Here is a 25,951-nt window from a genome sequence, read left to right on the forward strand (position 1 = left end):
TCATTTTGCAAGGAGGCCAGTATGCACATTGTTAAAACTTTGGACTCCACTCTGGCTAGTGCCAGAACCAGTGGCATGTCTGCTCCAATACACTCTTGGGCAGAGTCCATTCAAACTACAGCCACAAGGCTGGCAGTGTGCAAACAGCCCCCAGTACAGGCCAACATCACTCTAAAATGATACCTGCCCTGGAATAAAAGGAGACAAGCACATATACCAGTGAGAGAGCTGCCCCAGCAGTGGGCTGGGGGCAGACTATGGGTTTGATTGTAGGCCCTGCTCACAAATGAAAACTTTTCAGGGGATAATACAGAGAAAGTACCCTGCAATTTTCTGCTATTGAATCTTGGCAAATGCCTGGTTTGAATCAAGTCAAACCCAAGGTGGACCCCTAATTACACCACAAAGACCAAACATTGTCCACATCAAAGAAAAAGAGCCAAATGACTGGACTGAAGGAAAAGCAGTCAAAACTCAAAAGCAAGGCCCACACAACACACATAGGAGACACCTCTGAAGCACTAGGCCATACTTTTAAGAGCAAGAGATGTAGCTGACTTCCTTAACACTCAGAAACAGACACGGAGAGTTAGAACAAATGAGGAGACAGAGGAATATGTCCCAAAAATAAAGAATAGAACAAAACCATAACAAGAAACCTAGCCAAAGCAGATATAATATATCTTATAGAGAATTTAAAGTATTGATCATAACTTTACTCACAGAACTTGAGATAAGAGTGGAAGACATCAGCAAGACCCTTAATAATGAGTTTAAAAAGAACCAATCAGAGATGAAGAACACAATAAATGAGATTAAGAATACACTAGATGGAATAAATGGCAGGCTAGAGGAAACAGAAAGATGAATTAGAGACCTAGAGAACTGAACAATGGAAAGTAATCAAGCTGAGCCGATGAGAGAGAAAAAAATATGCAAAATGAGAACAGACTTATGGAACTCAGCAATTCCATCAAATGTAATAACACTCACATTATAGGGAAAAAGAGAGAAAAGAAGAGAAAATTCATTTGAAAACTTAATAGCTGAAAACTTTCTAAACCTGGGGAAGGAAAAAATATTCAGATCCAGGATACAGAGAGAACCTCCAATAAAATCAACCCAAGGATGTAATTAAAATGTAATTTTTAGTAATTAAAATGGCAGAAGTAGTGGAAAAGAGAATTTTAAGAACAGAAAGAGAAAAGAAGACACTTACATAAAGGGGAAACCCCATAAGGCAATAAGTGAAATTTTCATCAGAAACTTTGCAGGCCAGAAGAGAATGGCAAGATATATTCAAAGTGCTGAAAGGAAAGAAAAAATCTGCAGCCAAGAATATTCTATCCAGCAAGGCTATATTTCAGAACAGAAAGAGAGATAAAGAATTTCCCAGACAAACAAAAGCTAAAGGAGTCCATGACAACTAAATCAGCCCTACAGGAAACATTGATGAGGACTCTGAGTGGAAAAAACACCATAAGTAAGAGCAAGAAAAGTAGGAAGCACAGAGGTAGTAAAAATAAGTATATCTGTAAAATGCAGTCAAGGGACTCATAAAATAAAAGGACATAAAATATGACAATATATACCTAAAACACAGGGAGGAGAGAAGTAAAGCATGGGTTCAAACTCAATGGATCATCAACTTTATATAGACTCCCATAAAGCAGGAAGATGCTTTATACAAGCCTAATGATAACCACAAATTTAAAAACCAGCAATAGATCAGCAAAAGATCCCTTTATTTAAGGGAAAGGAATCTAAGTATATCACTGAGGTAAATGAGCAAACTGTGTGAGAAGAGAGCAAGAGTAGAAAAATAATTAGAAAAAACCTACAAAAATAACCACAAAATGAGTAACAAAATTGCAATAAATCCCTGCTTATAATAATTGCTTTGAATGTAAATGGACTAAGTGCTCCAATCAAGAGACAAAGAGTGATGAAATGGATAAAAAACAAGACTTATCTATATGCTGCCTATAAGAGATTCATTTCAGACGTAAAGAAAACATGCAGATTGAAAATGAGGGAGTGGAGAAACATTGATCATGACAATGGATGTATGAAGAAAGCTAGCAATATTTTTATCAGACAAAATAGACTTTAAAACAGAGACTGGGGCAGCCCGGTAGCTAAGCTGTTTAGCACAGCCTTCGGCGCAGGGCATGATCCTGCAGACCCAGGATTAAGTCCCACGTCAGGCTCCCTGCGTGGAGCCTGCTTCTCTCTCTGCCTACGTCTCTGCCTCTCTCTCTCTCTCTCATGAATAAATAAATAAAATCTAAAAATAAAAATAAAACAGAGACTATAGCAAGAGACAAAGAAGGACACCAAATAATCATTGAGGTGACAATCCAACAAGAAGAGATAACAACTATAAATATTTATGCATCCAACATGGGAGCACCCAAACACATAAAACAGCTATTAACAAACATAAAGGAAAATAATGCATAGCAATACAATAATAGTAGGGGACATTAAGACCCCATTTATATCAATGGACAGATGCTTTAACAGAAAATCAACAAGGAAAACTTGGCTTTAAATAACGTACTGTACCAGATGGATTTAACTGATATATTCATAAGCATTCCATCATAAAACAGGAGAATACACATTCTTTGCAAGTGCACATAGAATATTCTCAGAATAGATCACATATTAGGCCACAAAACAAATCTCAGAAAATTAAAAAAGATCAAAGTCATACCATACATCTTTTCTTATCAGAAGGCAATGAAGCTAGAGATCAATCACCAGAAAAAACATGGAAAACCTACAAATACATGGAGGTTAAATAGTATGCTACTAAATAATGAATTAGTCAATTTGGAAAAAAGAAATAGAAAATTACATGAAAAGAAACAACTGAAAACACAGCAATCCAAACTCTTTGGGATGCAGCAAAAGTGATTTGAAGAGGGAAGTTTATAGCAATACAGGCCTTACCACAAGAAACAAGAAAAATTTCAAACAACCTAACATAAACTTATACCTAAAGGAGCTAGAGAAGAAAGAACAAACAAAACCCCCAAACCAGTGGAAAGAAGAAAATAATAAAGATTAGACCAGAAATAAATGATATGGAAACTAAAAGCCACAATAGAATGGATCAATGAAACCAGGTGCTGGTTCTTTGAAAAGATAGACAAAATTGTTAAACCTCTAGCCAGACTCAAAAAAAAAAAAAAAAGAAAAGAAAAGAAAAGAAAAAAGAAAGTATAGAGAGATAGACAGAAAGAGGCCTTGAATAAAATCAGAAATGAAAGAAGAGAAATAACAACTGACACCACAGAAATACAAAAGATTATAAGAGAACATTAAGATAAATTGTGTGCCAACAGATTTGACAACCTAGAAGAAGTGGATAAATTCCTAGAAACATATAACCTTCCAAAATGAAGCAGGAAGAAATACAGAATTTGAACAGACCAATTACAATCATTAAAATTGAATCAGTAATCAAAAAACACCCAACAAACAAAAGTCCAGGACTAGCTATCTTCACAGGTAAATTCTACTGAGCATTTTTTTTTTACAGATTTTATTTATTTATTGATGAGACATAGAAAAAGAGAGAGAAAGAGAGAGAGAGAGGCAGAGACATAGGCAGAGGGAGAAGCAGGCTCCCACTGGGGAGCCTGATATGGGACTGGACCCAGGACTCCAGGATCATGCCCTAAGCTGAAGGCAGACACTCAGCCACTGAGCTCCCCAGGCATCCCTCTACTAAACATTTAAGGAATAGTTAATATCTATTCTTCTCAAACTTTTCCTAAAAATAGAAGAGGAATGAAAACTCCCAAATTCATTCTGTGAGGCCAGCATTACCCTGATACCAAAATCAGATGAAGACATCACTAAAAAAGAGAACTACAGGTCAATATCTCTGATAAATATAAATACAAACATCTTCAACAAAATATTAGCAAACCAAATCCAACAATACATTTAAAAAAAATCATTCACCATGATAAAGTGGATTTATTCCTGGGATGCAAAGGTGGCTCTATATTTGCAAATTAATCAGCATTATACATCACCCCAATAAGAGAAAGGATAAAAAGCATACTATTTTTTTGATAGATGTAGAAAAAGCATTTTACAAAGTACAGAATCCATTTATGATAAAAACCCTCAACAAGGGCACCTTAGTGGCTCAGTTGGCTAAGTGTCCAACTCTTGGTTTCATCTCAGGTCCAGATCTCATGGGTCATGGGATAGAGCTCTGCATCGGGCTCCACGCTCAGTGGGGAGTCAGCTTGAAAGATTCTTTCCCTGCCCATCCTCTGACTCTCTCTCTCTCTCTCTCATAGTTTCTCTCTATTTCAAAATAAATCTTAAAAAACAAAACAAAAAACTCAACAAAGTTTAGAGGGAACATACATCAACATTATAAAGGTCTTATATGAAAAACCCATAGAGAACATCATACTCAGTGAGAAAAAACAGAATTTTTCTCCTAAGGTCAGGAACAAGACAAGGATGTTCGTTCTCTTTACTTTTATTCAACATAGTACTGGAAGTCCTAGCCACAGCAATCAAACAACAGAAAAAAATAAAAGGCATCAAAATTGGTGAGGAAGAAATAAAACTTTCACTATTTATACATGACATGATACTGTACATAGAAAACCCTGGGTTGCCTGGGTGGCTCAGTGGTTGAGCAACTGCCTTCAGCTCAGGTTGTGATCCCGGGGTCCTGGGATTGAGTCCCACCTTGGACTGCCCACAGGGAGCCTGCTTCTCCCTCTGCCTATGTCTCTGCCTCTCCCTCTCTCTCTCTCTCTCTCATGAATAAATAAAATCTTTAAAAAACTTATAAAAAAAGAAAATTCTAAAGACTCCACCAACATACTACTAGAACTGATAAATGAATTCAAGAGGTGCAAGATACAAAATGTACAGAAATCTTTTGCATTTCTGTATAATAAATGAAGAAGTAGAAAGATAAATATTTTTTCAAAGATTTTATTTATTTGACAGAGAGAGACTGAGAACACAAGCAGGAGGAGCAGCAGGAAGAGGGAGAGGGAGAAGCAGGCTCCCTGCTGATCAGAGAGCCCAATGTGGGCTCAATCCCAGGACCCTGGGATCATGACCCGAGCTGAAGGCAGATGCTTAACCAACTAAGACACCTCGGCACCCCCAGAAAGATAATTAAAAAGAAATTCCATTTACAATTGCACCAAAAATAATAAAATACCTAGGAATAAAATTAACCAAAGAGTTGAAAGACATGTACTCTGAAAACTATAAACAAAAACAAATGGAAAGACATTCCATGTTCATGGATTAGAAGAACGAATATTGTTAAAATCTCTATACTATTAAAAGCAATCTATAGCTTTAATACAATCCCTATCAAAATCCCAACACCATTTTTCATAGAACTAGAAAAAACAATCTTAAAATTTGTATGGAACCACAAAAGACCCTGAATAGCCATTGCAATATTGAAAAAGAACAACAAAACTGGAGGCATCACAATCCCAGACTTCAAGTTGCATTATAAAGCTGTGATCAAAACAGTATGATACTGGCACAAAAATACACATTGATCAATAGATTAGAATAGAAAACCCCAATGAACCCACAATGATATGATCAATTAATCTTTGACAAAGGAAGCAAGTATACACAATGGGAAAATGACACTCTCTTCAATAAAAGGTGCTGGGAAAACTAGACAGCTACATGCAAAAGAATGAAACTGGACCACTGTCTTACACCATACGCAAAAATAAACTCCAAATGGATAAAGGACCTAAATGTGAAACCTGAAACCACAAAAAGTCAAGAAAATATTATAGGCAGTAATTTCTCTGACACTGGCCGTAACAACATCTTTCTAAATACATCTCTTTAGGGAAAAGAAACAAAAGTAAAAATAAACTACTGGGACTACATCAAAATAAAAAGCTTCTGCACAGAAAAGAAACAATCAACAAAACTAAAAGACAACCTACTACATGGGAAAAGATATTTGCAAATGACGTATCCAACAAAGAGTTGTATCCAAAATATAGATCGAAATTATACACTTCAACAAACAACAACAACAAAATAAGTAATCCAATTAAAAATGTGGCAGAAGACATAAACAGTCATTTATCCAAAGAAAACATTCAGAGGGCCAATAGATACATGAAAAAATGCTCAATAACAATCATCGTCAGGGAAATGCAAATCAAAACAGCAATGAGATATCACCTCACACCTATCAAAATACCTAAAATCAAAATCTCCAGAAACAACAAGTGTTGGCAAAGATGTGGAGAAAAAGGAACCTTCTTGCACTGTTAGTGGGAATGCAACTGTTGCAGCCACTATGGAAGACAATATGAAGCTTCTTCAAAAAATTAAAAATGGAACTAAATGAAAATGCCCTAGGATCCTGTAATCACACTACTAGGTATTTACCCAAAGAATACAAAAACATGGGCAGCCCAAGTGGCACAGCGGTTTAGTGCCGCCTTCAGCCCAGGGCCTGATCCTGGAGACCCTGGATCAAGTCCCATGTCAGGCTCCCTGCATGGAGCCTGCTTCTCCCTCTGCCTGTGTCTCTGCCTCTCTCTCTGTGTCTCTCATGAATAAATAAATAAAATCTTTAAGAAAAAAAAAAGAATACAAAAACACTAATTCAAGGGGATACATGCACCCTTATATTTATTGTAGCTTTATTTACAATAGGCAAATTATGAAAGCAACCCAAGTACCCATCAAAAGATGAATCAATAAAGAAGTTAGGTGATTAGATATAGAGAGATATAAGAATATTATTCAGCAATTAAAAAAGAATGAAATCTTGCATTTACAATGACATGAATAGAACTAGAGTATAATGCTAAGTGAAATAAGCCAGTCAGAGAAAGACAAATACAAATAGGATTTCATTCATATGTGGAATTTAATGGGAAAAAAATGAACAGAGGAAAAAAGAGACAAACCAGAAACAGACTCTCAACTACAGAGAACAGATAAATGATTACCAGAGGGGGTGGGAGGGAAGATGGGGTATGGGTGAAGGAGATAAAGAGTACGCAGTTTGGTAAGCCCTGAGTAATATATGGAAGTGTAGAATCACTGTATTGTAATCCTGAAAGTAATGTAACACTGTATGTTAACTACACTGATTTTATTAAAGTGTTCTCCTGTTGTCAATTCAATTATCTTTCTTCTTACAGTATATGAACTCAATTTAACATTTTATAGCACATTTGGTAGACCATAATCATGAACAATTACACATTTAACTGGAAGTCAGGACTTCTAGAATTATTGCTAACTGCGTGTGAAATTATTGCTAACTACTTCAGAAAGCCAGGTAATAATTTTACCTAAATTTCTAAGCTGAGAAGGAAATGGAAAGACTGTTTTAGTTGAAGTCCAAAAATTCTTCTCGAATCAATACAATTGTATTATTCTACCAATATTTTTCTATGTTTCAGTTATCAGCTTAACTAAATCAAGCATACCAAATATAAAGGAATAGAGAAGATGCTTGGGTGGGAGCAGGCAGGCCCTATGAGGAGTGGATTAGGAAGCACATATTGTAGATTTATTAGTGTCTCAAACTACGTATTGTTCATCAGCTTATTCTACATAAAACAAATTTAAAGAGACCTTTCTTTTGCATCGTGCCTTGTAAAAAGCAGTAAATCAAAAAGTACTTAGTTATTTGCATTGGATTAATGTATTAGAAAATGTTACACGAGATAAGGCAGCAAAAAAATTGGAAGGAAGGAAGAAGTAAAACACATAGGAGGAAGGAGTATAAAGATCAAATATTAGAAATTGCAACAGTGGGGACTGAAAAAAAATACATTTAGAAGGTACTAATAATTTTGATTCTCATGAAATAGCAATTAAAACAATTTTCCAAATTTTACTGATTGGATATTTGATACTTTTTGCAAAACAACCTATGTTAACATTTTTCCTACTTGAACTTAAATACTTATTTTTTCAAAAATGACAAAAATATTTTTTGAATACCGACTTTATTTCAGGTGCTATTCTCAGATTCTAGGATGCATCAGTGTCAACTCTATCCTTTAGAGCCTACGTTCTACAGAGGGAGGCAGATAATACAAAAGAAAGATAGTAAATAATAGAGTATATTAGACTATGACAAGGCTCATGAAACTATGTGAAAGGTAAGGGAGTTTAAGAATATACAAAAAGGAAGACTGGCTGGCTCAGTCATTTTGGCAACCAACTCTTGATTTAGGCTTGGGTTCTGATCTCAGGGTTGTGAGATCAAGCCTCCCATGGGGCTACACATTCAGAGGGACGTTTGCTTGAGATTCTCTCTCCCTCTGCCCCTTCCTCCTCCCACCCTGTCACTCCTTAAAAATCAATCAATCAATCAGTCTTTAAAACAAAAAAAAAGAGTATAGAAAAAGGAGGGTTGACCATTTTAAATATCAGAGTTAGCCTCATTTAGAAAGTGATGTTTGTGCAAAGACTTTAAGGAAGTGCAATAGTAGGTCCTGTAATATCTAGGCTAAGAATCATTCAGGTAAAGAGAACAGAAAGCTCAAAGGCCCTGAGGTAGAAGTATGACAGTTATTATGAAACAAGAGAAAAACCAGTGTCCTAAATGGAAATAGTGAAGAGGTGAAAAGTAGATTAGGTCAAAGAAGTAAAGTGGCCCACAGACAATTGAAAAGATCTTTTCTTTTTCATTTTGATTTATTTATATTTATTTTTACTCTGAGATACATGGGAAGTCAAGGGGATTTTTTAGTAGAGGGTTGACATGATTTGTTTTAAATTTAAAAGAATCACTCTGCTATGTTTGAAAAAGGAGCTTAGAAGGACAAATGTGGACACTGAGAGATTACCTTGAAAATTACTACAATGACTCAGGCCAGAGAAAATGGTAGTCCTCCAGTAGGTAAGTGTTTCCTCTAGCATGATCATTACTCATCTCAAATTTGCCCATTAGACAGAAGTGCAGGTAGTAGCTATTTTCCTTATTCTGTCTCTTGGAAAGTGGATGTTTCCTGTTCATTCCCACACACATGCCCATGTAAAGTGTGGTATAAACATGTATTAACAAGTTAGACATAGTATGCTTGGACAACCTAGAGCATCTTACTTTATACCATCATTTTGTTATAGTCACACGTTTATCTTTAAACCATAAATATTTAAACAATACATATTGTTGTCTGCCTTAAGTACAGATGGACATTTCACATCCAGAATTACTTTTGATTATTATTTCTCAAATCATCCACTCCATCCTCATGACTCAGGAGGAACTGATTAAATCAAAAACAAAATTATACGATATGGTATCTCTTCAAAACCTCACATTATGCCTTAACTCTCAACTTAAATTATCTTTGCCTTTTCCACATTTCTTTTCATATAGTGACAACGCAAGTTTGTATATTAAAAGGCATTAGCAGGGATCTCTGGGTGGCGCAGCGGTTTGGCGCCTGCCTTTGGCCCAGGGCGCGATCCTGGAGACCCGGAATCGAATCCCACGTCGGGCTCCCGGTGCATGGAGCCTGCTTTTCCCTCTGTCTCTCTCTCTCTCTGTGTGACTATCATAAATAAATAAAAAAGTTAAAAAATAAATAAATAAAAGGCATTAGCAGGATGCCTGGGTGGCTTAGCGGCTGAGCGTCTGCCTTTGGCTCAGGGGTGATCCTGGGTTCTGGGATCAAGTCCCATATCCGGCTCCCTCCGAGGAGCCTGCTTCTCCCTCTGCCTATGTCTCTGCCTCTCTCTCTCTGGTTCTGTCTCTCATGAATAAATATATAAATGTTTTTTAAAAAATAAATAAATAAAAGGCATTAGGAAACTTCATCAAAAATTCCTATTCTTCTTGATTTTCAAATACTTAAGAACCCAAATTTATTCTTCAGCGGAGAACTATTACTATACTACCTCTTCCCAAGTGCCAAATTTACCATCATTTTTTCTTTTTTTTAAGATTTTATTTATTTATTCATGAGAGACAGAGAGAGAGAGAGAGAGAGAGAGAGGCAGAGACACAGGCAGAGGGAGAAGCAGGTTCCATGCTGGGAGCCTGACGTGGGACTCGGTCCCTGGTCTCTAGGATCAGGCCCTGGGCTGAAGGCAGCGCTAAACCCCTGAGCCACTGGGGTTACTTACTATCATTTTCTTTTTTTTTCTTTTTTTCTTTTTTTTTTTTTTTGTGAAACAATTTCTACAATACATTTTCTTTATTATTCTTCTAAAGAGTCTCTGGAAAACTGTGTGGGGGTTCCTCAAAGAGTTAAAAATAGACCTGCCCTACGACCCAGCAATTGCACTGTTGGGGATTTACCCCAAAGATTCAGATGCAATGAAACGTCGGGACACCTGCACCCCGATGTTTCTATCAGCAATGGTTATTATCATTTTCTGATGGGGAGAGGGCATATTGTGATAACGTTTACAACACACAGCATTTAGAAACCAAAGTTTCTTTGATCAGCGTTTTTTTTTTTATTATTACAATAAAATTCAGATAACATATAGTTAACTATTTTAAAGTGAAAAATCCAGTAAACTTGACACAATTTCTGTCCATGTGTTAATAACCATGGGAAGACTGTAACTACCTCTCCAGTAATATGGAAGTCCCGTTTGGAAATAAAAATAGCAGAAGGGAGGGAAATTTAAGAGGAACTGAGAAAGATACAAATCATCATATGAGGAAACAATGTTCCAATAACCTTTTAACAATAATTATTGAAAAATTGCTAAAAACTGCAAAACCGTAATCATAAAAAATAGCAAGTCAGGGTTTGCCTTCCAGAATGTTAATACCTCAGTGATAAGAATGGGTTTTTTAAGATTTTATTTATTCATTTAGAGAGAGCAGATGTGAGCAGGGGGAGGGGCAGAGGGAGAGAGAAAGAGAGAGAGAAAGAATCCCAAGCAAACTCTGCACTGAGCATGGAGGCTCAATCTCAGGATCCTGAGATCACCACTCCAGCTGAAATCAAAAGTTGGATGCTCAACTGACTGAGCCATCCAGGCCCCCCAGATTACTTTTTTTTCTATATTCATTAGCAAATCTTTTTTGATTGACAGTATTTTAAAAGGAGAACATTTTATTATAAGAGGAGCTTCCATACAATTTCACATTATACAAGATCCTATTAGAGATGTGGTAGACGTATTTTCTGCGCTATTTCACTTAGGTGGGAATAAAAAAGATGGAGTTGCTTTTTCATGATGTTTTCTATTATAACCACATTGATAGACAAAATAATAAAATATCTTTGATTGTAGTGAGGATATTTTTTCATTTCCTCATTTTGCTATTAGGAATACACTTTGCCTTCTACTTTTGTCTGATACACTGCTGGAAGTGGAGGAACACATCATGGAAACACATCTTGTGTACTTCAGGGGCACTTTTTAAGGACAAAAAAAATCTCTAGTAGACCCCAAAATAAAGATCTTCTTGCAACACCAAGGATTTGTGGCTAATTCCACGTTAATATTAAGTTAGTGGTAGAATGAAGATTCAAGTTCAGCTGACCTGACTCCATTCCTAGGGCTCTATTAACCAGAACCTAATACTGGCCTGCTAATTCAGTTGGTAAGTGCAGAACCATAGCTTCTCCATACTGTCGTTTCTCATTTAAGATTAAAATTGGATGAGGTCTCTTGATATTTTCAGCAGTTGTCTTGACCTTAAATATCTCTCTTTTCTGTTTTGTTTTCTGCCCTTCTTACTGTTTTACATACTTCTCTCTGCTCTTTCACACCAGCACTTCATCGTTTTATGACATTTTCTTCTCACAAATACTATATGAGGGCACACTACAAAGTTGGTCATAAATTATTGACAGGTGGATCCACACACAATTGTGAGATGAGTTTTCTTGGGTGTCTGTGCTTCTGATTTGAAATCTGTTAAAATACAATGAGGTAATTAGAACAAATGTAAGAAATACTGTCTACCATCTACACAATGCTGAAATAAACTGGCAAGAACATTGGTGAAAAGAGTTTCTGAAGTGGTTATGTTATGGAAAAGGAACCTTGAATTTAGATTTCATTAGTTCTCAGGTGGTAACAGAATAGCCTCCATTATTAGGGCATAAACATGACTCAGAATCTTTTTTAAGAAAAATACTACTGGTCACATAAAACTAAACTCTTGAAAAATTAAAAAAATCATTTAGTATTCCATAGACTGTTCTTTACTTATCTTTCAACCTCTAACCTAGGAGTATAATTATCAAATAAAACAACAGGCTAGTGAAATTACCTTTGGTGAGTAGGTCAAGCAGAGAGCTATTACTGAGAAGTATTAGAACTAAATAAGAATCATGGATATCAAGACCATTTAAAGGCAGGGAAAACAACATCACATATTTTAATGCATTCCAAAGGCAGAATTATATCACAATACAGTGATAGACAATTATGATCACTATCATGGGTAAGTTGGGAGTATGGGTCTGTTCTATTTGCTCTTTAGTCTGTTGAAGGAGCAGTATTAATTAATCAACTTTAAAAGGCATCACTGAGCCTCATTGTAAAAGCTATGGACTGATACTCTTCATCTTGTGTATCTATCTCTTCTTGGCCCTGAGGCTGGATGATTGAGAGAATAGTTTTGTAGAAATGACTAGGTGAAAAGCATGAAACAACTTTGATTCAGGCCTCAGGGAGAATTCTGACTGGTGCTCTCCAAAAATTTTCCTTGATGTTCATGGGTTTAGTTGTTTGTTTTTTTTTTGGGGGGGGGGGGGTTGGACAGACCTGCATTAAGTTACTGCCACCCAGGAAACCAAGGCATAGTAACATATCAAAATGTCAATTTGGGTCCACCATTGTGATTTTAGAAAGAGTAATTTGTTTAAATAGCAAAAGAAAACTCAAGACATGGGGAATATAAGAAATAGGGAAAGGGATTATAAGGGAAAGGAGGGAAAATGAGTGGGAAAAATTAGAGAGGGTGACAAAACATGAGAGACTCCTAACTCTAGGAAATAAATAAGGGGTAGTGAAATGGGGAGGTGGGCAGCGGGACAGGGTAAATGGGGGACAGGCACTGAGGAGGGCACTTGATGGGATGACATATAACATATAGTGTTATACTATTTGTTGGCAAATCAAACTTCAATAAAAAAATAAAAAAGAAAGCTCAAGACAAACAAGTGCTATAAAAAAGTAGGACATATATTTTGTCAAGATTGTTAACAAATTCACTGTGCTTGGGCTGGTGAAGTGAAATAGTTAAGTGATATTAAAATCAAAATGTGATCATACTCAGCAGTTTGTATTGTTCATACCCAACAATGCCTGCCAGAAGCAAATAAAAAGCCATTCTGTAAATTTCAAATTAATTCTAAGAACATTTAAGATGTAATGCTAAGCACACTATCAAAAATAATCAAAAAAAAAATAATAATCAAGCATAAAAAAACAAAGAGTCCAATTAAAAATTAGGCAGAAGACATGAACAGACATTTCTCCAAAGACAACATTCAGATGGCCAACAGATAGATGAAAAAATGCTCAGTAACACTAATCATCATAGAAATGCAAATCAAAACCACAAGAGACATCCTCTCACACCTGTCAGAATGGATAAAATAAAAAAACTCAAGAAACAAGTATTAAAGATGTGGAGAGGGGATCCCTGGGTGGCTCAGCAGTTTGGCGCCTGCCTTTGGCCCAGGGCACGATCCTGGAGTCCTGGGATCGAGTCCCACGTGGGGCTCCCGGCATGGAGCCTGCTTCTCCCTCCGCCTGTGTCTCTGCCTCACTCTCTCCCTGTGTCTATCTAAATAAAAAATCTTTAAAAAAATGATAAAGATGTGGAGAAAAAGATACCTTCTTGCACTGTTGCTAGGAATGCAACTGGTGTGGCCACTGTGGAAAATAATATAAAAGTTCCTCAAAAAATTAAAAATAGAACTTCCTTAGGATCCGGTAATCGCACACTGGGTATTTACCCAAAGAATATGAAAGCCCCAATTCAAAAGGACACATGCACTCCTATTTATTGCAGTTTTACTTATAGTAGCCATATTACAGCAGTAGCCTACATGGCAATTGACAAATGAATGGATAAAGAAGAGAGGGTATATGTTACAATGGAGTATTATTCAGCCACAAAGAAGAATGAAATCTTGCCATTTGCAAAAACATGAATGGATCTAGAGGGTATAATGCTAAGAGAAATAATCCAGTCAGAGAAAGACAAATATCATATTATTTCACTCATATGTGAAATTTAAGAGAAAGAAATGAACAAAGGAATAGAGAGACAAACCAAAAAACAGACTCTTAATTATAGAGAACAAACAAATGCTTACCAAAAAGAAGTGGGTGGAGGAATGGGTAAAATAGGTGATGGGGATTAAAGAGTACACTTATCATGAAGACCACTGAGTAATGCACTGAATTGATGAATATCACATTATCACACCTGAAAGTGATATAATACTATATGTTCATTATAGTGAAATTAAAATGTTAAAACTTAATAACAAAATAATCAGACAAATAAGAAAAATAAACATGAATGAAAAATAGGAGAAAAACATAATAGAAACAGACATATATGAATATAAAACATTGGAATTATCAAGCACAAATGTTAAAACAACTATATTCAGTGTATACTATGAGTTGAAAGATAAATTTGAGAATGTTGGAAGAAAGCTAGGAATTATAGTGACTGAGTAGATTTGACAAAGAACTGAAAAATTCACTAAAGAAAATTAAAAACTTAATGGAGGCTTTTAACTCCAGATTAGCCAGAGATGAGAAAAAAATAGTGAAGTGGAAGATATATTAGAAGTAAATTTATAAAGAAAAAAGGATGAAGGATAAAGCAAACAAGACATACAGAAATTTTTGACTGGGTCCATAATGCATATAACTGAAATCCCAGAAGAAGGGAAGAAAGATAGTGTGGAAGCAACATTTGAAGCAAGTTGGATGAGAATTTTCCAAAGCTATATACAAAGATATTAGATTTAAAACATATATTACCTTCAAAGAACTGACCATTCAAAAACAATAATAAAAAAATAGAAAAACATTATAACAATATCTTTGAATGGCTGAGGGAAATAAAGTACACATTTCTAGGTTTATACTAGTTGGTTTTATACCCAAAGGAAATATTTTTTAGAAAAGTTGGAATAAAAACAGTTTTAGACAAACACAGAGAATTAAACTCTAAAATTTCCACCCTACTGGGAATAGTAGAGAGTATTCTTCAGCTTTAAGTAAATGGTTGAAACGGAAGGTAGAAGAAGCAGAAATAAATAACAAGCAATGCAAACCATAAATATGTGGAAAAATCTAGATGAACTGTGTATAAATCTATACACCTACTGTTTTCTAGGGCTGTATTTTTCTTCTTTTTCTGTTTTAAAGATTTTATTTATTTATTCATGAGAGACACAGACAGAGAGAGAGGCAGAGACACAGGCAGAGGGAGAAGCAGGCTCCATGCAGGGAGCTTGATGCGGGACTCGATCCCAGGTATCCAGGATCAGGCCCTGGGCTGAAGGCAGGCACTAAATCGCTGAGCCCCCAGGGGACCCCCTGTATTTTTTTTCTTTACTAAATGTGAGATGCCATCAATTGTTGAGAGACCATTTAATTTAACTAATACTGTGAAATAAATTCATGCAAGATGGGAATGTAGTAGAAAACCCTGCAGAAGCTGGAGAACAAAGGACTAGTCTGGTGTAGGAGTAAATGAAAACTAAAACTACAACCAGAAGAGCAACAGTGAGAAGTGCATGTCTCAATCTTGCCACCAAGTGGAAGATGGTAGGAAAAAATTATATCCCCTGAGAAGTTGAACCACAAGGTGGTACTTAACACAGTTCTTCTATTTGAATCCATAATACTAGTGTATTTAGAAAAACAAAACAGGGATACCTGGGTGGCTCAGATGATTAAGCAGCTGCCTTCAGGGCTCAGGTCGTGATCTCAGGGTCCTGGGATCATGACCTGCATCAGGCTCCCTGCTCAGTGGGGAGTCTGCTTCTCCCTCTCCCTCTACCTCTCCCCCACCACACACACACACACACACACACAAACACACACACACACACACACACACAATGGTATGCTCTCTATCTCAAATGAATGAATAAAATCTTTTAAAAATAAAAATAACAAAACAAAAAACTAAGCAGAGTGTTTAAGTAATCTCAGATTTACGGTGCCTCACTTTGACCAGCAGAAATGAACATTCATCCTTCTTGACAGAGCTCAACTTCAGTTCAGACCTACAGTGTGATTATAAAAGGCCAGTAGTTTTAAGACAGGTGCCAGTTGAAGAGATTTAAAATGTGGGAAAAGATGTGAGAACCTTAAAGTACACAAAAATAATAGCATATAAATCGAGGAGGAAGAGCACAGAGTAAAGGAATATTCTAATGTCTTTATATTGCCCAGGAAGAACATTAAAAATTAATTACTATTGGACTTTGATAAGTGAAGAATATGTGGTGTAATCTTTAGAGCAAGTGCAAAAAAATTAGTAAAAGAGTAAATTTTAAATTAATATAAGAAAAAATGGAGTAATAAAATCACTAACCAGTTCAAAAAGAGGATTAACAGAAAAGAAAAAGTACTTTGAATGGGCTATACATCTGTAGAGTATATAAATTCTAAATCTATATGTGCCTAATATGGCATCAGCACATCAAAATAGTTAGAATTGTTTTTTTTTAAGATTTTATTTATTTATTCATGAGAGACACAGAGAGAGAGAGAGAGAGAGAGAGAGAGGGAGAGAGAGAGGCAGAGATACAGGCAGAGGCAGAAGCAGGCTCCATGCAGGGAGCGTGATGTGGGATTTGATCCCGGGACTCCAGGATCACGCCCTGGACCGAAGGCAGGCGCTAAACCGCTGAGCCACCCAGGGATCCCCTAGTTACAGAATTGTAACTAGAATCATACACTTCTTTCAGTAGGGGAAGAAGAAGCAGATAAATGTCAAAGAATTACAATCACATGGAAGTATATTCTCCAACCACAATGGAATTAAGCTGAAACCTAAAGCAAAGGGATAAACATATAGATATTTATAAATTAAGAAATGCATTTCTAAATAGCTCAGGTCAAAGAACAGCTCCCAATGGTAATTAAAAATATTTTGAACAGAATGACAATAAAAGTACATTAAAGTTATAGTCTTAAATGAACATACTTGAGAAAAAGAAAGGGAGATTTCAAGAGTCAAGCATCCATACAAGAAATTAGAGAGAGAATAGCAAATTCAAAACAAAGAAATTGAATGGTAAGAAGTAATAAAGATGAGAACTGGAATAAATAAAAGAGTTTTTTAAAGAAAAAAAGACACAGAGGAAAGAGAATCAACAAAGCCAGAAATTGAATTGGAAAGCACACCTACTGAGAATAATAGGAAAACAAACCAACAAAAAAAGAGGCACTTGCACGGATACACACACATTCATAATAGAAATTTTTAAAAAGAATTTAATTTCCTATTCTTCAGATATAAAGAAGAAAATAAATGACAACTACAATGAGGAAAACCTCAATACTTTGTGACGGTTAATTTTATGTGTTAGCTTGACTAGCCATACCCAGATTAAACTTTATTTCTAATTATGTCTGGAGGGTGTTTCTGGGTGAAACTAACATTTGAGTCAGTGGACACAGGAAAGTAGATTGCTCACCCCAACGTGGGTGAAGGCTTAAATAGAACAAAAAGGTCTCAGAAGGAAGAATTTGCCTTTTCCTGCCTTACTTTGTGAACTGAGACATCTCGGTGTAGTTCATCTTCTACCTGAACTCTGGGTTTTACATCATTAGCTCTCCTGGTTCCCAGCCCTTCATATTTGAAGGCTTTCCTTGGGTCACCAGTTTGCAGATGGTAGATTGTGGGACCCCTTAGCCTCCATAATCATGCTAGCCAATTCCTCATAATAAATCTCCATGTGTCAATTATTCCTCATTGTGTATGGATCAGTCAGTGTCCTTTAGAACCAATAGGAGATCTATATATATCTTCTCTAACCCTAACTGATCCACATACAATAAGGGAGAATCTATAATTATGCAAATGAGAAATATGTTTAAAAGAACTTTATAAAATGTGAAATGTGGTTGCTTCCAAAATTAATAATAGCGTGTATCACTTATGCTAAAGACACTATGCTAAGTGATTTGACTTTTATCTCCTTTATATCTTAAAATCCTAACAGATAAGTACTATTTTTATTCTCACTTACAAGTGAAGGAAGAGGGGCTCAGATAGACAATGTAACTTATCCAATTTCACACAGAGTGGACCAATCGTTGTCTCAAGCTGAGAACTGACTCCAAAGTCATTCTCCTCATCACAGTTTTATACTTACAGTGATGGCTCCTAACTGGACTACTTCAAATAGGTGCCAGATGCCCTCCTTGTAAGAAAGCTGAAGAACATTTGTGCTGACAGCACTAGATCATCACTCAACTCGTTTTGACTATAAAGTTCTCCTCTACCTTCTTTTCCTTTCCCCCCCGATTCACTCTTTTTCTCTGTCACCATTTCTTTCTTCCTTTCTCATAAATGGCCCACAAATAAGATTCTTAACTTCTTGGCATTCTCTTAGCTTTCTGAGAAAGGGGACGAAGCTTTGTCTTCCCAGATACCTACAAGTTAGATGAGAACACTGAGCCATCCTCCCACAGCAATGGTCCTTCGTTCTGATGGCGAGAAAGTCCTATCCAGAATGAATTATCAGGTTGAGAAGACACTTGTCTTACTATAAATTCCTGTAGGAAAGCATAAATACAAATACATGTCAAAGAGTGACAGAGACAATGAGACAGACAGAGATGATAGAGATAAGAAGATAGAGATAAAAATTCTTACAGACATTGAGAAAGAAACAACAGGTTGAATTACCCTGGTGAAGAATACATACATACACTGGCATCAACCTAGGGAGAAGTGCCAATTATTGAATCCATTGAGTGTGTCAGAGTATATTTTATTTCTTCAGAGTCACTATTGTTTAAATTTCCAATGAAGAATAGATCCATAATGTCAAAATTTTAATGCCTCCATGCAACCTGCCTGACAAGATCTAAGAGTAACAGAGTCCCTAAGCAATTTTCATGGACAACAGGCCACTATATTCTCAAATTGAATATATAAATTTCTAACACTTTTGTCAAGGAATGCTTTGCAGTTAGATAAAAATATGAAAATAACTTAGTTCCAGTGCACGTTTTATAAATAAGTAGCTTGAGATTTAATGATGACATTTAAATTGCTGACAAATAACAGGAACACTGAAAAGCCAGACATACTTCTGATGTCATTCTCTTTCTTTGTCATAATCTACTTCCATTCATTTTCTTGCAAGCTACAACTGTTGGGTAACACATGACAGAAATACAAAATTTGAGAGGAAGCGAAAGTAAATATAGGAGTTACAGATTGTTTAGATTTATAATGTAGAGTGTTTCCTGACTATTAATCCCTTCTTATAGACCAACTGAGTTATACCCTTCATTTACAATGTGTGATAAGTCCCACTTTTTATGTAAAACTATATATACCCACGAATCTTTCTCTGAATTCTTGTCATTATTGCCAATACCAGATATTTAACTTTAGGCAACTGTTGAGTTGTTTCTTCATACAAACTATATAAGCACTGAAATAGCAAGGTTCCTTTTTAAACCTCTTTGTCTTTCCCAGTATCTTAGAAGGAGTAAATGATTCATAAATGTATATGATTATTGTTGCTATTTTCCCTGATAATAATGATGACAAGGAAGAGAATTTTCTATTTTCCTCCACAAATTTAAGATTTGAAATTCAAACCCACAAAAATGAGTAGTGGCCTGATTGTTATAGTCCTGAAAATTTGGAGTGTGTTTGAATAGATTTGTTTTAAAGCTCAAGCATCTGACTCTTGGTTTTGGCTCAGATTGTGATCTCAGGGTCTTGAGATCAAGCCTTGCATCAGGCTCTGCACTCAGTGCAGAGTCTTCTTGAGATTCCATCTCTCCCTCTACCTCGATTTTTCTGCTTAACATAGATCACAGGTAATTATAACTGAAGGCTACACTTACCAGTTCTTCTGCAGTGTCTATCTTCAGGAGATTAGAGTGCAGTTGAGAGCATTGTATTTTACTTCTATGCCAGGAAGCTAATGATGTGCTAAATAGGTAACAGTTGTTCTTATGTGTGATCCAATTAGGAGGACAAGAGCTAGAAAAAGCTCCTGGAAATCAAAAGTAAACAATGAGGTTCATATCATAGCAATTTGCTCCTTCAGTTCAAGCACATTCATCCTGAAGATACTTAGTAATCAATGAATTGCCAGTAATACATTCCATTTTCAGTTCAAATTATAGGGATATGATTTTTACAGAAGAGATCACATTGAAATGCCCTCATTCATTTAAAATATGAAAATAGAGTATATAAACACTGTTTAAGACCATCAACCCTCTTTCCTTCTTGGCCTGTCTTCCATTCTTTCACATTCAGTCCAGAATTCCCTTTCTTCATGATAATTCTTAAAATAAATCAATTCAAAATCAATCTTCAAGATAAACAGTAATTTCATGTTAACTTATTTTAGAAGTACGAGATCCATTTAAGAATGTAATTTTTCAAAAAAGAAATAAGAGCAGTTATTCACATGATAGAGTATCTCTGTTTTGTATCTTTAGCTACTTGATACAAATAGTGAGGACATATGGGTTCAGAGATGAAAAACTGAAGTTAAAATATTGTCATAGTTATGATGCAATTAGGAATAAAGGTCAACTGTGTATAAAATTGAAATAAATTAAAAAAAATTGAAATAAATTAATGAAATTATATAATTAAAGAAAAACAAATATAACCAGAGTTTTCAGGAATGTGTCTATTAGGTCTATATCTTTTGTATGTGTTTAATTAACATCCAATCGTAATTCTTAGCACATTTCCCTTCTTTCCTTTTCTCTCCCTTTCTTCCTTTTTGACATCTAATTTCCTATCCTATCTGTGTTACTTTAAAATATCAGTTCTCAAAGGAGAGAGTACATTTCCTTTGCATCAAATTATACAATTTCCTATAGATCTAAATAGATGGAGAATAATAAATTAGTTACTGATTTGAAGAAAAAAATCCAATTTAGAAATGGCTGCCCAACTCATGGGATATTTATACCACTTTATTGTATATATGACAGGGGCATACACATAATACTGATATGTGCTTTCCTTGAATGCACAATCCTTACATGTAAAAGCACTACCTGTACCCACCCTAACTCAGGCCTTCACCCCAGTAATTGACCATCCTAGATCAAGGATTACATGCAGCTTTTAATCCTGCCCTTGCCTGTGGTTTTGAGAGCCTTGGTAGGAGCCACATGGTCTTCTAAAGATGACTGTGTGGGTTGACTGTGGTTCTCTTTATTTCTTGATGGAAAGTTGTCATTCTTCAATGGGTTGCTGCCTGAATTGAATCTCCAAAAAGCTTCATTTATCAACAACAATTATAGTGACAAAAAAAAAGTCATTTTACTATATTTGAAATTATAATTCCAAAATCCATATTTTTGTTGGAATACAGAGGGGTATACTTTTGATTATTGATAAATAGATAACAGTACTGATTGAGAGGTAAAAATAGATGATATGTAGATAAATAGAAGGATGGATGATAGAATAAATAATAGATAGGTGGAAAGAAAAAATTACTTCCATGATGGTGAGTAAAAAAGAGAAAAATAAAGCAGATAGAGAAGAAAGAGTATGAAAGAGAAAGTAATAGGCATCAATTGGAGCCAAGATAGATTTGAAATAGTAATAAATCTTTTATCTTTCTTCTGTTATTTAAAAATGAGAGCTCCTTGGGAAACCTGGGTGGCTTACTGGTTAAGCGTCTGTTTTCAGCCCAGGGCGTGATCCTAGAGACTCAGGATCAAGTCCCACATCAGGCTCCCTGCATGGAGTCTGCTTCTCCCTCTGCCTCTGCCTGTGTCTCTGCCTCTCTCTCTCTCATGAATAAATAAATAAATAAATCTTAAAAAAGCAAAAAGAAAGAGAGAGAGAGAGAGGGAGAGGTCCTTGAGAAGACTCCAAAGGCACAATAATACTTTATTGAACATAGAATGTGTGATATAGAAAATCTAAAGGAGGGACGCCTGGGTGGCTCAGCAGTTGAGCACCTGCCTTCAGCCCAGGGTGTGATCCTGGAGTCCCAGGATCGAGTCCTACAACGGGCTCCCTTCATGGAGGCTGCTTCTCTCTCTGCCTATGTCTCTGCCTCTCTCTCCCTGTGTCTTTCATGAATAAATAAATATCTAAAAAAAAAAATCTAAAGGAATTCATTCATCCATCAAAAAATGTCTATTTAGTAAGTACCTCAGGTAATTCCTGATATTATTTAGAGGAGTTTAGATTAAAGATCAAGTATAAAACTCTCTAAATCATATGATTTATAAAAATAATTCATAGTCTCTTTAAAGAATTTATTTAATTAGGAAGATAAGCACTATATTGTACTTCCTTCTTCACCTCCAATGGTTTCCTTCCATTAGTATATTTAGGAATTTCACAACTTTGAAACCAACAGTTCAGGGAAGATAGTAAAGAAATATAGTTAAGAATGTGCATTTTTTTAGGGGCTCCTGAGTGGCTCAATTGGTTAAGCCTCCAACTCTTGATTTTGGCTCAGACCGTAATCTCAGGGCCCTGAGACTGAGTCCGATTGTCAGGCTCTGTGCTGAGGGTGGAGCAGGTTTGATTCTCTCTCTCACGCCTCCCCCATTTCATGCTGGCTCTCTCTCTCTCTCTCTCTCTCCTTTAAAAAAAAAAAAAAGGAACATGCATTTTTTTAGTCAGATTGCCTAAATTTCTAGTTATGGTCTTACCATTAACTAGTTTATGACCCTAGAAAAGTAAAAGTAAAATACACCACACCCACTTCTACTTCTCTTACAAATAAAATGAGAATTAATAACACTGATTCAACCTCACCATAGATTCAATCAGATTATGATTGTTCAAGTTCTTAAATGAGTCCCTGGCACATAATAAATACTTACAAATATCTGTTGGTGGTAGTGGTGTTGTTGTTGAGTACCAATACTCACCTGTGGTACCCAGTATCACAGCTATCACCAGCATTAGCAAGCATAGAATTCCCAAAGTCACAGCAATGGGACGCCAATGAGGAGAGGTAGCACAAGTTACTAGGAAGCCAGAGGGAACAGAAATTAAAATGAAGAAATATGATAAATCACAAAGCACTTCAGTTATCCAGTTTATCAAAATCTAGAAAATTCTAAAGTGAAATACTAATCACTGATATACAGATAATCTAGTCATCTAGGATTATCTGAATTTTCCCTCATGTTTAGTATATCTCTTCAGATTCTAGAACTATAATTTCAGCACAGTGCCCTGATATCTGCACACTCCTAATTTCAGGTTCACATTGATGTCTAGAGGTCCTGACATTACCAGAGTTTCTGAAATCCCACTCATTTTTATAAAAGGCAGCTTTATTTAGGAGAAATAGCACTAGACACTAAGGACAACCTTCTCTTTTCACTTATTTGTTGTATAACCTTGAGTGAGTTACTCTGTTTATTTCTTTTTGTAAAAAAAACTGGGGTAATAATACCTCAGAGGATCATTGTAGGAACTAAATGAGCTAACACATAAAGTACCTAGTCTGGAGACTACTAGTACATTATACGTAACTCATTGTTGGTCAACAAATATACAGAAACATACATCTGCCTCCCTGCCTCTTGCATCACCCAGTTTTTCTAGTCCTCCTCAGCTGGTTGAGCAAGAAAAGAATTGCATAAGTGGTAAAGGGAAAATAATTGTGCAATGCAGGTTACCATAAAGCAGAAGAAAGCAAATTCTCATGTCAAATCTTGTGAATAATCTTTCTCTTGATAACCAGAAACTCACTTTATGTTAATTCCGTGGTATCAAGGATACAGTTCTGTCTTTGAGAATAAGCAGTACAAGTATATCAGAGAATTGTCAAATAGGAGAACCATAGAGGAAACTACATGACTCATTCAACGAAGAGAGACATCTTGTAATGCCTTTCTCCATACTTTACTCTTTTTTTTTTTCAAAGATTTTATTTATTTATTCATGAGAGACAGAGAGAGAGGCAGAGACATAGACAGAGGGAGAAGTAGGTTCCTCACAAAGAGCCCGATGTGGGACCCAGAATCACGCCCTGAGCTGAAGGCAGACAGACTCAACTGCCGAGCTACCCAGGCATCCCTATTTTACTCCTTTTCTATTATGTTTAAGAGTCATGTTCTACTAATTAATCTTGTCATTTAGCACATATGTTTTTCTTCACTAGTATATAAAGGATTCCCATTTGATTAAAAAAAAACCCAAATCAACATCTTATGCCAAAGAACACATCAGATTCATGATTCCAAACCCTATGACTTCTGAAGTCTCACAAAATCACACTTTTTCCCCTCACCTATCTTCTTTCTTTTCATTCTTCTCTTTCTTATCTCACATATCCTGATGTTGTTCATATATATTTCTTTAAGTCTCCATGACTTCCATTCTATGATTTACTCCTTTCTAACAAACAAGTAACAAGTCATTCGTGTTGAAATTCTTTCATCTTTGCATTTCATCAAACTTATTTATAGTTCCTTACTGCTGAGGTGTCTATTCCTATGGGACAGAGAAATTGTATTTTCTGCATCTTAATAATTAATTTAAATTCTAATAATTAGTCACCAAATGCTTGCCATGAGGAAAGATATTTCAAAATATCTTCAGTGACTTCTGAAAATCTTTTAAAAGGGTTTCAGCCTACTAGTCATGTCTCTCAAATTTTCTCCAGATAAGTATTTTAGTTAATGAGAACAAGAATGTTGAAGGCAGAAAGAAAAGATACCTTTTTCTAAGACCACAGGTCGCCCAGTGATGCCTTGAGAGTGGAAGTCTAATTGAGTATAACCATCTTCATCCAAATTTTCTACCCCAGAATGGTATTCCATTGTTCTACTGAGTTCCTGAACTGACACAGCATTTGAGAACTCTTCCCTCTCTTTTTTTTTAAGACAATTGCCTGTGGACAAAAGAGGATGTATGAGTCAAATCATGTGGAGTAGTCATTTACTGAGTTTTAACAGGTTGAGCTTAAGTAAGCAGTCCAATCAGATACAGCCAAAGGCAGGAAATGAAAACTATGCTGTAGTAAGTTCCCATTTGTATCTTTAGATCCTGTTTCTAAGACTGATGATTCTTAAGAAAATTGTAAGACAGCACAACAGATAAATCTTTGTTTCAGACCAAACATAAGAAAAATGAAACATGAATTCACACATGCATTAATTTATTCATGTACTCATTCATTCACCAAACATTTATCAAAAGCCCATCCTTTCAACTGGCAGGAGCCGGTGATATAAGGATAACATATCTATAAAGAATCTCATTGCCTAAAAGAGGAAACCTACAGATAGGTATTGAAGGATGCTATAAGGAGACATTGTAACAACAGAGAGGAGAAACAAATCTCTTTAGGATTTGCCAGGGATTGATAATTCAAAGTAGTAATTACTTATTGAACAACTACTATGAGCCAGATAGTACACATTGCACATGTTTTTTTCATTCAGCCTCAATTTTCCAACAAATCTAATGGTATATATATATTTTTTTATTTTCAAATGAAGAAAATAAGATGTAGAAATTTTAGTCCCTTACCCAGTTTTAAGACACTAATAAAAATATTGAAGCAAAGAATCAAACCAAGGCATATTCTGGCTGCAAAATACGTGATCTTTTCATACATTCATATAACAAATACATACCCCCACCCTTTATCTGTGGTTTTGCTTTCCATGATTTCAGTTATCCCCAGGCAACCGCCATCAGGAAGCTGATGATCCTTCTGATGTATTGTCAGAAAGTCAAATAGTAGCCTAACCCTATGTCACAAGGCCT

General features: G+C 35.8%; 1 protein-coding gene across 4 annotated transcripts; it reads right to left on the reverse strand.

The window, feature by feature from the left end:
* Nucleotides 1-10,315: 10,315 nt before the first annotated feature.
* CLEC7A (C-type lectin domain containing 7A) lies at nt 10,316-25,062 on the reverse strand. 4 transcript variants are annotated; one of them, XM_041735458.1, is made up of 6 exons: nt 24,897-25,062; nt 23,095-23,193; nt 21,336-21,473; nt 20,071-20,222; nt 18,641-18,759; nt 10,322-11,898 (listed from the first exon to the last, which is right to left on the reverse strand). In XM_041735458.1, exons 1-6 carry the CDS (start codon nt 24,997-24,999, stop codon nt 11,769-11,771), a joined length of 741 nt encoding a protein of 246 aa, XP_041591392.1. In that variant the 5' UTR covers nt 25,000-25,062; the 3' UTR covers nt 10,322-11,768. The 4 variants fall into 4 exon arrangements, with proteins under 4 accessions (XP_041591395.1, XP_041591394.1, XP_041591393.1 ...); XM_041735460.1 differs by lacking the exon at nt 18,641-18,759 and having other exon boundaries at nt 10,317-11,898; XM_041735459.1 differs by lacking the exon at nt 21,336-21,473 and having other exon boundaries at nt 10,321-11,898.
* Between the last annotated feature and the right edge of the window lie 889 nt (nt 25,063-25,951).

The sequence above is a fragment of the Vulpes lagopus genome, chromosome 21 (genome assembly GCF_018345385.1).
Source record: "Vulpes lagopus strain Blue_001 chromosome 21, ASM1834538v1, whole genome shotgun sequence".
Taxonomy (NCBI): domain Eukaryota; kingdom Metazoa; phylum Chordata; class Mammalia; order Carnivora; family Canidae; genus Vulpes; species Vulpes lagopus.